The sequence below is a fragment of the Vicugna pacos genome, chromosome 7 (assembly GCF_048564905.1).
Source record: "Vicugna pacos chromosome 7, VicPac4, whole genome shotgun sequence".
Lineage (NCBI taxonomy): Eukaryota > Metazoa > Chordata > Mammalia > Artiodactyla > Camelidae > Vicugna > Vicugna pacos.
In genome coordinates this window covers 80,910,845-80,924,659 of record NC_132993.1, presented here as the reverse complement: position 1 = coordinate 80,924,659, position 13,815 = coordinate 80,910,845, and the positions used below count along the sequence as shown (strand labels likewise).

The 13,815-nt window shown below is 40.5% G+C and overlaps 1 protein-coding gene across 3 annotated transcripts in view; it reads right to left on the bottom strand.

Moving 5' to 3' along the window:
* SUGCT (succinyl-CoA:glutarate-CoA transferase) overlaps nt 1–13,815 on the bottom strand; it is a 550,122-nt gene that overhangs the window by 215,492 nt on the left and 320,815 nt on the right. Inside the window, exon 13 of one of the 3 annotated variants that reach the window (XM_072965240.1) lies at nt 4,903–4,990. The exons of 1 other annotated variant lie outside the window; for it this stretch is intronic. In XM_072965240.1, coding sequence (XP_072821341.1) covers nt 4,985–4,990 — 6 coding nt within the window. In that variant the 3' untranslated portion in view covers nt 4,903–4,984. Of the gene's footprint in view, nt 1–4,902; nt 4,991–11,399; nt 11,751–13,815 lie in introns of those variants that run through there. One more of the 3 variants, XM_072965239.1, reaches the window with a different exon arrangement.

The window sequence follows — 13,815 nt, the reverse complement described above, 5'->3', positions numbered from 1 at the left end:
CTTCTGCTCCCCCCAAATGTGCATTTGTTAAATAGAAGGTGCGAGTTAACAGGTGATTTTCTGTGACTCCAGTTACTCTGAGCACAAAGACATACAACTTGGTGTACTGTGCCGTTGAACTGAATGCCGTTGGAACAAGCTTGAAGCCACGCTGGGCACAGAGAGGAAATGTGTAGCTAGCAGTTGAGCAGGGTAGAACACAAAACGAGTTCTTGTTTGTTCGCTCAGATTAGAATTGAAATTATGCTGAACAACGCAAGCCTCTGTTCTCACGACCATCACCCTGTACCAGCAGAGCATCACCCCTGAGAAGAAAATCTGCCCCTGTGTTGGCCAAAGTTTGACATTCCTTAGGCCAGGTGCTGCGGTGCGGCCGCAGGTGTTGCTCTGCCCAGCAGAGGGCGCACAGCCCCCAACACCGACTGAGGCGGGTCAACGAAACCCGTGGGGCTGGGGCGACGTTACTCAAGGAACCAAAGCCTCGGAATCCGGGTCAGCGCGCTGACCTCCTGTCCTCGCCCGCTTCCTGGCACTCTGTTATGTTCTTCCCACTCACAATGAGGTGTTAGTGAACTCCCAGATCGCAGGCACACCAGCTTTGGAGCAAATGGGGAAGAGGGCAAAGGGGAAGCTTGTTCACTTAGGAGTGTGATAATTGCTTGGAAAAGGAAATTTAACTCATTCCTACTTAGCATTACAGCTACAGAAAGCATCCCAAACTGGCTGTATCATATGTTCTGATTGCGCCCTAAGAGCAGATAAGGGGGTAATAGAGGTGGAGGCTTTCAAAATGCCCCTCCCTCCAACCTGCAGGAAAATGATTTTCTGCTCTTAAAGATTTAATTTAGATATTTTAGGCATCAGAAGTGTGGCATTAAAGTCATCAGGCTATTCAAAGGCTGAATGAGGGTAAACTCCTTCCCCCAAATAACATTTACAAGTTATCAGGGGTAACTAGCAGAAGAGGGGGAAACAATGAGACATCCTCTTATATTCTAAAGACACAGGCTTCTGGTGTCCAACGTAAGAGTAAGGGCCATTGATCTAGAAAGGCAAAACAAAAAATAAACCAGATTCACGTAGCTCTCAAGGCACCCACAAGGGCCCTCTCTGTGCTTTGTTTGAGAGGAACAAAGGAACATCACAGTCCTGACAGAGGGAGCTCGTTTGTCTGCTCTGTTAACCCCAGAACCTGCTGAGAGGAAGCAGAGAGCAAGGGCTGCTCGTTAACAACACTCAGAAGGAGCACGCAAAATAGTGTCTCATGCCGTCAAAATACACCGCAGGCGGAGACGAGAGGTCTTCAGGGCATCTTAACCTGCGTTGAGGAGCCCCACTCCCCTCCTGTGTGAGGTGCTAGGAGCAGAATGGGGGATATTGCTGGAAGGCTGGGGGTGCTTCCAGCTGCCTGGAGAACAGAGCAGGGAGCTGGGGGCAGTGGCATAACTCAGCTTTAATCGTGCTAAGGGGGTGTGATTTTAACCCGATGCCAAAAGAAGCCACTGAAGAATCTTAAAACAGGAGGGTGACATGATTAGATTTGCATGTTGGGAAGATCCCTCTGGAAATAGCAAGAGAGTGAGGCAAGCTTGTCCGTATCAAATATGAAATGTTCAATTAGATGTCATTATTAATTGAACATTACTAATTAGGACAAGGCTTATTAGCAAGATCATGAATTTGTTTTGAAAAGCAAAACATACCAACTAAGAGTGGGGAGTTTTTCCATTTCTAGTACACTTGCTTTGCCCTAGGCCCAGGGCCCCATGCTTCGCACAAACCCAAGGGCCACCATTTTTATAGACCGCCAGGCCTAGAACCGTCTAAACTCAGAATAAAATCTCAAGTGACCTGACTTGCAGCCCTACTTTCCAATTATAAAGCCATTATTTATTATACAGAAACTTAATTTAATTTCACAGATATTTTTGGAGCAGTTACTATGTTGAAACCATTGTGCACGACTCTGCTGGGGACCCTGAGATTAATAAAACACAACCTCTGTCTTCTAGAAATTCACAGACTATTTCAAATCAAGTAAAGAGGAAAACACTTTTTCAATGGATTATCCTGGGCAAAGAAAAACACCAATGAAAGTGTACTTTTTGTTATTACCATTTGTAAAATATTTTCATATGTAGCTAAGCCCTTTTAGTCCCTAACACCCAATTCCCCAAGCATAAACATAGAGTTTGAATTTAGGAAAATCAAACTTAAATCAATGCTTTCTTCCTATATTCTTAGGTTGTATTTCTCCTAAAAATGGAGGCAAGATATCCTAAAAGCACCTAACGCCAAGTTCGAGAATAACTGTAAATGAGAAATTTATCTTATTCCTCCTAGAATTCAAACTTCTCCTAGAAGTTAAAAAGCTTAGATGACAGTTCTGGTCCCTCAGACCTATTTATGCTTAAAATGACGATGCCAGCCCACCTGCTCTGAAATCGCATCACTACTGCCTGTCAGAAAAGCAGCCACCAGGAGCATTAGGAAGACTCCTGTCATTTCCAGGAAGTGAGTAGACAAAACCCAAGGCCATTGTTCTGTTGTGAAGGATGCTGAGGCTGCTATAAATAATGTCCAGGATGGCACGGCTAACCCCATGGAAGGGAGAAAGAGTGCATCTAGGAACAATTGAAGTAGATGAGAAGAATGAAGTATCTCAGAAAAGAAGGAAACAGTTCTAGCAGGTTCTGCTGAGGCCACTATGACTTCCTACTGCTTCAGTGACTCAGGTTTTGGGTTTGTTTGTTCGCTTGCTTGCTCTTTCCCATGCCTGGAGGACGTATAGACGCATAGCTCGAGGGTAGACCTACAATTCACTCCTACATGATAGCAGACAAAATGGGGGGAGAAAGGAAATCTATGAGATTATTTAAGGCAAAACCACGCTTAAAATCTTTTAAGTAGTGTCATATGAAGAGGCCTTCAAAATAATAACATAAATTAGCATTTTTAGCTCCAGTACAAAATTGAGTTTGTTTATAAAAGACCAAAGGAACGATTTTGAACTTGACATGCTAGATAGATGCTTAGAAATGAAAACTTTCAGGCAAAAGGCAATTCTGGATTTTTAAATACACTTTGAATTTGAACATTTGAATGTTTAGATCTTAATTTTGTGTTACATTTTACAGGCTTAGGCTCTCCTCGGCAGAGCTGCTGTCATCCAGCACTGGAAGGGAGAGGAGTGAGGTTAGGTCTACTCCACATCGTGGAATTTTGTGTTAATGAATCACAATGTGAAGCCAGGGTTTTGTGTGGTGAACATTAATATTTCCATAACAGATGCAAAACCTTCAGAAAATGCTTCTAAGCAGTATTGTTTTGTCACTCAGAAACCCACTACACGAGCCCCACATGGATCTGTGGCAAAGACATTTGTGCTTGGTGGATACGGTCCGCAGGGGAGCCTGGTGTCTGCAGGTCCACAGTTCTCCCTGAGGTTCTGGATCAGATGAGCTAGGAGCTTCAGGTCAACACAAGGCGTAAGAGAAACATGAATGACAGGAATTTTTAGACTGCACCTCCAGATGTCAAACACAGCATATTTCCGACTTGTGTTAACTATTACCCTAGAAGCTAGGTGCTTGCTTTTGCATATGTATCTGCAGGACTCTACATGTGGCTTGACTGTGTTTGCTTCTCTACTACCAAGAGCAGTTCTAAGTTTCATGGAAATATGTGACCTAAAAACATAGCCCCTTTCTCCTCTTCCTTTCTAGAATCAGCTGCAGATCCACAGGGTTCCATCTGTGTCGCTATATCAGAATGTTATACATCAGAAAGACACACATGTACCATGACAGCAATACATGTCATGTTTCAACAACAACAAAAAAACCAGAACAGAGTATTAAACTCAAGCACTAAAAAATGCACTATTAAACAAATCAAAGTAAAGACGGATTTTTTAAAAACTGTCTAATTAGAGAATTTTGAGCACCACCCTCACCCCCTGGACATACCTACTTCCTTTACACACATGAATGCTTACTCAGTTGAATCTTATCCACAAGGCTCAGGAGGAAAAGCATTTCTACCTTGATTCTTTAGAAATTCTGAATGTGTATGTCCACTTAGCCAAGGGGGAAAAAGTGGCTTACTCTGATTTTAATGAATTCTGCTTTTCCCCCAAGTATTTAAGGCTTGATTTTTTTGAATCACATAGGAAGTCCAGTATTAAGTGTCCTGTGTTTCCAGCTGGAGAAAAGGCAACAGGGATATTTTACTACTTTATCCCCTAAACTGATGTGAAAGCCCTGGAGATTAAACTGATGCATGGAGGTTCTCTCATACAACTTGTGACATTTACAAAATTAATACCTTGGATGACATTCTGCAAATGATGTGGTGACATCAGCCTTGATAACCCATTCATCTAGCAACAGTGACATGCTGGATTCTGATGGAGGGATTTTCAGCACATGCTCTTCAGCTGGGTTAAAAAAAGAAGAGACTCGCATGCAGTCACTTTTCTCAGATGTGCAGGGAGCCAGCCTGAGTCTAAATTAGGGTTTGCAAGCACCTGATGAAAGGATGGATAAGAACTCTGGTGTACATGCTTTTGTTGTTGGAAATTTTTGCTTGTATTTGTTTGTTGGGGGTGAGGGGTGGATTCCTGAAAATGAGTAATAAAATAGTTTTGCATACATTTCCAGGAAGGGACTGTGACAGGCAGAAAAGTCTCTAGTCTATCGCAGGTACAGGTCCCAGAAAGAGGGGGTGCTTTCCTTAATGGGCACAAGGAATTTGCTCCAGGGCCCAAGAGACAAAGTCTAACTACAAAGAGGAAGAGAGACGTTCGCCTCACTGTGTGCAACCCAGCGTAGCTTCCCCACAATGAGATATGCGAGGATCCTGGCACCATGTTCACCGGGAAGAGAGAGCTTGAAGAGGGTGGGTGCCAGCTTTTCTGACACAGACACCATGGCGGCCCCGACACTGCCTCTGACTTTCTGGCGTTTCAACCCCAACAAGGGGGTCAGAGCTAGAATGGGGAAAGTAAGAAAGGACTGCTTAAGAGTGGGACTAGAAACCTGGAATTACATAGTAAGCAGAGATGCTATTACAATTTAGTATGTATTATTCACAAGCCAGTAAGCCTAGGGAATCTTGGTTGAGAAATAAAAAAACAACTGGATTTTCAGTTTGTTTCTAGAAGAAGTAAGAGAGTCTCAAAGAAGAAAATCAGACAGGCAGCTTAGGGGAAGAGAAAGAAGACTTGTAATCAATAAGGATACTTGTATTACTCAGAATCATGCTCCTCCAGGAAATCTTGTAAAATAAACCCATCTGGAAGGGGCCGAACCGCCTTCTGGGGGACCAGCTTTGGTGCTGAAGTTAATATGAGCCCCAGAGCAACAGCAAGTAAACCACTGCAATTTGGTGCAAAAAGCATAGCTACCATCTAACCTCCCACGCTTCATTTCCTCCACGTTAAATAGAGACATTCCTAGCTCTCCAATTTATAGTCAACAATCTAATTTCCTAATGAATGAGAATGCACAAGCTACCCACAGACTTCTCAGAAAATTCCCCCAAGACAGTCGTGTCCTGTGGCAAGGAGAACAAAACGGGTGGCAAGCAAATCTCAAGCAGCAGTTTTGAAGGCTTCCCTTAAGAGTGCTGCTTTCAACCTCCCTTTCTTGTGTCTGACCACAAAGCAGGGGTGCTTCCTGCAGCATCTGAAAGGGGCGGCAGGAACAAGAGACAGCCTTCTGTTCAGAAGGCAGTGAAGAGGAAGGTGAGCCACTTTCAGGCTTCCCTTACATACAACTCCCCATCTATAGCTTCCATCACGTTTAGAATGGTGGTTGGAAAAGGATACAGTCTTGGAGACAATGGAGATGTTCTCTTTAGGACTCACTGTACCTTCGTTAGTATTTTTTTGGATGAATTTTGATAGACGTATACACCCATGAAACAAACCACCACCACAATCAAGGTAGCTAATATTCCCATCACTTCCCCAGAGGTGCAGTTCCTTTGTTAGCATTTTAAAAGTCCAATCTGCTCCCTCCCTCCAGCTAAGTCTAAAGAGAACATTCTCAATTCTAGAAGTCATGGATCACATGTGAGAGGTCTGGAAGCTGGCACCCTATATACAGCGAAGCTGCGTTCGGGATGGTGGTTGTCATTTACTGGTCAAAGTTACCATCGTACATCACCTTCTTTACTGTCTTATTTTCCAAGTAATATCCTACAGTTATTTCTCACTCCCTACACATCCGAATAAACTCCTTTCCAAGTGGATGTTTCATCAGATCCCCACCTGCTCCCATTCTCAAATCACTTTTTCCTTAATATTTTTAAGTCTACGCAAACAGTCACTTTTCCTATAGTGCCTTTCTCCAGTTTTCTACTAGGAAAAAAAAATCAAATACTTTGAGGCTCAAATGAATGATCACTTTCTGTGAAGCCCCACCTCTAGTCAGCTTTCACAAGAGCTCCAACCTCTATAATAATGATATGGCGTGTCGATATCTGTCTTGGTGAGCAAGGATCAAGGCACTGATTTCCTCCCTTGCAGCAGCCAAGATTACGAAAATCTCTCTGATGAATCATGACTTAACTATGATCTACTGATAGACTAGGGTTTTGAGTACTCAGAGAGGGACCCACCATGGCCCGATAATTAGGAGCAAGGTGGGATTCCAATATACAGTTCACCCTTGAACAACATGGGTTTGAACTGCACAGGTCCACTTACAGATTTTTTTTTTCAATAAATAGATTAGAAGACTTTTCAGAGGTTTCTGACTACGGAAAAAACCTGCAGACGAACTGCGTAGCTGAGAGGTATCAAAAAATTAAGGAAAAGTTGTCATGAATGCATAAAATATATGTAGATGTTAATCCATCCTCACATAGGCATAAGGTAAGTCATATTCAATACAAAAATAATATGTTACTTTTCCCACTGTTCTATAACTTTACTTTCAAACAATCACATTACAGTGTAGCCCTCTGTCACTCATAATTGCAGAAAACGTCCATCAGTCTCCCACCACAAAGAAGTGTTTTTTAATGTAACAATGTTTCCAATACTATATTATGAATATGACTGCAATATTGTATGCTGTAAAATTTTTATAATGATTCATTCATTACTCTATAGCCTGGGATACCATGAAGCAATCATACTGCTGCTTCATCATTTTCAATGCATGCATCATTCTATCTGTAAATAAATACGAATTTACTTTTCACATTATCTTTTCATTTTGGATGTCCAGTGTTAGAAATTCATACAACATCTATCATGTTTTATATCATATAAGACAACACAGATGCAGGTAATGACAGACAATTTGTCTTGTAAAAAGACAATGTCAACTAACTGTATCGATAAATACAGCCCAGTGCTGTAAATGTATTTTCTCTTCCTTATGAATGTCCTAATAATATTTGCTTTTCTCTGGCTTATTTTATTGTAAATATACAGTATGTAATAGATATAACATACAAAATATATGTTAACTGACTAGTTTATGTAAGGTTCTGGTCGACAGTAGGCTGTTAGTAGTTAAATATTGGGGGAATCAAAAGTCATAGGTAGATTTTGTACTGCACAGGGGGTGGGCACCCCTAACACTTGTGTTGTTCAAGGTCAGCTGTGAGTTCTGCGGCTCAGTTCCCCTTTCACACTGCTACACTCTGAGCAATGACTAAGCATGCAAGTGTGCATTTGAACAGCTGATACCCTGACATGTGGCATTACCATGCAGAGATCTGGACCAGCAAGAGTCGTTTCAATCTAGTGGACTAAAATGGGCACACGATATGGCAGAGATGGAGAAAAGACAGTAGTGGGTTGATAAGACTTCAGTGTTTTTTCTGATAGCTTTGGATAAAATAAGACAGGACTGGTGGCGGGGGTGGTGGTCAAGCTGATGGAGAAGACAGATTACTATCTTTGAGATTATCTTATTTTTGGAAAAATAAGAAAAGTATTTCTTATAGCAGTCAGGATAGGCTAGATTATGCTACAGTTACAACAACTCCAAATCTTGATGGCTTAAATCAACGAAGATTCATTTCTTTCCCATGCTAAATGACAACTTTGGGTCAGTAGCGGACTTCCCTCCATTTAATCACTCTGGGACCAGGTTGACAGAGAAGTGCTATCTCAAGCATTCACCAGTCCACCATGCCAAGGAGAGTGAGAACTCTGCAGTCTCAGATCGGATATTAATTGCTCTGGTCTGAAAATGACATACAGCCTCCGTTCACAACACTTTGGCCAGATCAAGTCACGCGGTCCCATCCCACTCTATGAAAGCCAGGAAGCATAAAGCTGGAGGCATAAAGCTGGAGATACTTGGTAAACAGCACTGACTACCCTCGACCTTATTTACACCACAGGCTTGTCAAGTAGGTCATGTGTGTTACAGTAAATTGAATTACATTTTACTGAAACAGGTTTTCCTGTTGATTTAGTTTGAATTAATAAAATGCACATTGTTTATCGATGTTACGGGAGTCTCTGTGTCCAGTCTGAAAGATTCAAGAAAAGCCCATTTGAATCTGAAATGGCACAACTGCACAATTATACCTCTAAGAGCTTTTACTAAGGAAGCCAAGACAGACCAGTTCCTTGTTTGATAAATATGTTGGGAAAAATTAATTAAACCATTAACAACCATATATGTATAAGTCAATAATTTCCTTTCAAAGGAAGCAGAGTCTGTTGGAAAACAAAGATCGATTAGAAGAACAAAAAGATATGAGATCTAGTTCTTCGTCTTGTATCTACCTGCTGTTTAATTTAAAAGAGTCTCATAAGTTCATGTGCTTCAGTTTTCCTATCCAGAAATGGGTAGCACTAATTCATCCAATTATCAAATGTTCATGAACATCTATCTACTGGACGCAGGGCGCTTGGCTGAGATGAAGAAGAAAAATTGTAGGATCCTTGACCTCATGAATTAGATAATCAATTTACCACTAGTGATAGAAATTGGTTCTAAATAATGGACTGTGGTAATACAGGTATGAATAAACATAATATGAAAATTACTAAGACTGTCACTAATCTGTTCAATGCACTGGGATGTGAGCCCCTAAAGGGAGGTAATGAGGAAGATAAGTGAAAGGGGAGGAAAGCAATAGGAGAGGCAAATGAACACTTTAGTACCTAAATATAATAGCTCAGAAGATCTTCAACCATCCCTGACTAGTGGACCTCGAGCACACAATGAAACACATGCCCAAGTATTAAAAGACAATGAAGTTAAAGCTGTCAGCGTGTTTGCCCATTCACGGAGGAGAAGCCTGACGCCTTCTTGGCTAGCCCATAGGGTCTTAAAGGGTTCTCGTTTGACCTCCTTGGTATTTAACTTAGAATAATTTGCGCATCCAAATTTCCAAAGAATCCAGGTTTCCTAAACAACATATGAAAATTTACATTGCAGCAGCAACACGCAACACTACCAAAATGCCCTCTGTATATTCACAAAAGCAGTTGGAGAATTTCGTCTGTGCCTCTGTAGTCCTTTTAACATCAGTAGTATACCAACATGGCTTCCAAGGACGTGGTGTACTCCCAGTGCCCACTGCAGTTTTATTTTTCAGCTATTTTTATTGGAAGGAGTGAGTAAACTATTAAAATACAAAGGATCCTTTTAAAGCTACAAAGGAAATGTGCAAAAAGCAATGAAAAGGATAAGAAATGATTTCTAAATTGAACAGTTTGTTTTATTAACAATAACAATAAAGTAAGTCACTCAGCTCATAAGTCCTCCCAGATGAGACATCTGGGGGATTCTCTGGTCTGAAAAGAGCCTTAGCTTATGAACATGTCAGCTATGTTCTGAATAAAATGTAGATTTCACACTACAGGGGTGTGTGGCTACTTGTTCTTCATCAGGTCCAGGATTCAGTGTTACATTAAGATGCTCTTCCTTCCAATTATTTGTCTTATTTTGGACATTTTTCCATCAACTTTAGGCAAGGGAAAGGTACCAGTAACTGCTTTTGATGAATATAAACTGTTTCAGCTACTAAGTTTAAGATCATAAGCTATCAACCATTGGTACAAATTCTAAATCCTACCCAGCTCACAAGTATAAATAGTCTATGTTATGTTGTAACCTTTGTTGGCAAAGACCATCTCTATATTGTGGTTTCCACATTTCACATGTAATGAGTTGCAGCAGCTGAGTGGTTCTGAAGAAAAGAGCAGTGATACAGTTGTAGCCAGTTTCTAACACTGCACTGAAAATGTACTGTATTCTTTTTACAGCAAGAAAAAGAAAGAAAAAGGAGAGGGAGATTTTAGAAGCCCATGAGATACACAACATTCAGGGAGTTGCTGAAAGTCCCTAAGTTTCTCTTTTTCCATGCCCCTGTCCAAGAAGCACACTGAGGACTTGTCCTCTGCCTCTTAAATGTTGTCAGTCTTATCAATTTCAACTTGCCAATTAATTACACCCAGCTTTCTATGAAATGCTTTTCAAGGTTCACAGGCTCTACTCCACTCGCTTTTCTGCTCAAGGCATTAATGGATCATAATAACATATTATTATATTATAACAGAAATTAAAGAAGCACAATACATTTCCTGAAGCCTCCACGGATGGAAAGGCGGAATGGAAAGAATGCGGCCTTTAGCGTCAGACAGATCCATCACTTCATAGCATTATGACCTAGGCCAAATAACTTCACCTTTTATAGATGCCCGTTTTCATCAACTATAATATGGAAGATTACAGTCTCATCAGAGTGGAGGCAGATAATATATTTAAAAATTTGTTTAAATGCACCCAGCACATAATAAACTTTCAAATTTTTGGTTTTTCCTTAAAATGTTAAGCACATGGAGAACAGTTTTTGTTTTTTTTTTTTCTCCATGACATCTGATAAAAAAAAATCCTGCTTTTTTCTTTATCAATGCCAGTGGCTACTCTAAAGTGAAAATGATTCAACGATGAGAGAGAAAAAGGAGACTGTCCATAAAATTACTCCTAGGAGAAAAGATGCTTGAAAGATGTGATCTTCACTGTAAACCTAACAGAGTGGCCTGAGGAGCTGTTGAGGTAGACTGAGGAAGCCCAACCTGACAATACTTTGCATTTCTGACCCTACTTTAACCAATGTAGCTGTACTTTGTTCTGTTTTCTGCTGTCACATATAAATGCAGGATTTAGGAAATGCACCAGGGATGGCCTACTTCACAGTTTTCTTGCTGGTGCCACACACGACGTGACTGTAGTTCTGTGAAGAGAGAAGGAGCTTCCCAGAAAGGGGCAGCTGTTCTCACTATGAATAATCCCAAGGAAGTTTCATAGCCGGGCAGGCAGGTATGGGGCCAAGGATTGACCCAGACTCCCAGCCAGGAAGTCCTGAGTGGTGAAAGATGAGCCACCCCTCCCATGAGGGGGAGGCAGAGGGAGGTCAGCAGCTGGCCTGAGAAAAGTCTGGGCTCGATCTGGATTTGTGCTGCTGTTGGAAGTTATTCCCTGTGTGGTAGGCTCCCTCTGTTATCCCCAAGTCTTTTATCTGCCTCATTCAACAGGATAGAGTAGTCTCTGATGGATGAGGTGATTTAGCTAAGGACCTGTGTCCACATTTGGAGAAAAACAGTACAACATCCTTCTTTGGAAACCAAAGTGTGGAGTGGCAGTGATTGTCACTGAAAGAAGGTACCCAACCCTGCCTACTCTCCCAATGCAATCATCTGGTGACTTGAAGACTCTGAGCTAGATAAACAGGGGGTAGAGGAGAAGGACGTGTTTATTCTTGAGCACCTGTGAGGCAGAAACAGAAAAAATATAAATAAGCTAACATTTAGACAGCATTATATGGTCCAGGCACTAAGTGCTATAACTATTTACTCATTCAATCCTCACCAGAATTCTACTGGGTAGATATTGTCCCCATTTTAACGAGGTGGAAATTGAGGCAGGAGTGGGTTAAGTAACTTGCCCAAGTGGGATAATTAAATCATTTGAGAACATTTTGAGATAGGCGAATTCCCAGCAATTTGGCAAATGGAGGCTCCTGCCATAAGAACTGGGTATGAAAAGGAAGTGTGATCGTATTTTCATAATCATGGTAGAGGTGACTTGGTAGAGGGGACCAAAGGATTTTACATAATATTTTATTTGAAAAAATAGCACTGATATTTAAAAAAAAACTCAAAAATGTCCACTTTAAGATCATTTACTACTGTTTTAGAATAGTGTTCTCGAAGTTTCTTACCCATGAACCACTCAGGCGAGGTTTGCAGGCAACAAGTTTGTCTGTTCCCCTTTGCCAATGGCCATTTTCTGGTCACCATCAAAATCCCTCTAGTGGCTCTGATATCAGCATGCAGGGATAGTACACTTTGACTGCTCCTACCTCTCTGACATTGCTTGCCAGGCATTTGGGACTGTGTGGGTTTGGAGAGGCAGGGGAGAGAAATAGTTAAAGCAAGAAAAAAAGGGAGACAGGCTCCTGCTAGAATCTCATGACTCTGGGTCATTCAGCTCCTTCCCTGGTCTGTAGTCCAAGGCCACGTCAGCCCCTCGGGAAGTTATATGTAGATTAGATATTTCATTATATATGTATTTGTACTACATTGGAACTATTTCCTAGCTAGCAAAAATATCAGTTTTCTCTGCAAACATATGCATTATACTATGCAGGATTCTAGGAAAGATGGCAAACAAATGACTGAACGATAAAAATCAAAGTAAAAAACAATAACATTTGTCCAGTGCCTTAAGGCCAGCAAAGTGTCTTTATAGTCATTGTTTCAGAGTCCACGTTAGGAAACGCAATCTATTCAAAGAATAATACATCCTGTAATTTACGCTTTCTCTAATAAGACTATTTTAAGATCAACCAGAATTATTTAAGTATTATTATATGTGATGTTAATAAAGCTTGAATCTGGAGAAATGCTAAAGGCAGAAAACCAAGAAAAAATGCTTAAATCATAATCATTAATTAATCTTGTTTACAGTTCTTTATTAAGATTAATCACTTTTTAGGCATAAAACCCTAAGCATTAGAAAGGTTACCATGGAAAAGTTATTTAACTACTCTGTACATCACCTCTTCAATTATGAAATAGAGATAACCTCTTATCTCCTCTTAGACTACAGAGAGGGATGTAAAATATTTTGATGTCCCCTCTGCCTAAAAATTGTATGTTTCTATGGTTTTATGAACACACAACAAAATGAGTGAAGACAAAGTCATGTAAGCCTCTTCGATAATTAATTCTGCATGACAGTTTTCTTGGAAATATTAAAAGAGGAAATCAGCATATGCAAAAAGATATCCATTGTACTATTGTCTCATACAAGTGATTTTATTGTAAAAACAAGAATTACATTTTGTGTCAGGAAATTTTAAAGTAAGCTTTCAGAGGGGCTGATGACTTCATATGGTAGTTATTTTTCACTTAAATAAAAGGAAAATGGGATAAATCATATGACATCTTACCATTCAGGCTTAATTAAAATATCTCTTCCTCTTCCACCTCCACCCTCTTTCCCATGCCGATGGCAAATAAACACCAAGTTGAATAAACATTCACTGTGTCAACTCAAGTTAAATACAAATTTAACTGCTTCAGACACACACACACACACACACACACACACACACACAAACATGCTCACGTCTCTTTTAAGAGTGTTCAATTCCTACATCATTTTTCTGTTATATGTGTATATTTATATCATAAATATGAAGATAAGTTTAGACACAAAAATTTTAGAATTATTTATCTTTCAAAATAGCCTGAGTTAGAGTAACTAACCATATTCCCACCTGCCTTTTTGAAAATAAACTTGGATCTACTGTGAGCCTTTCTTTTTC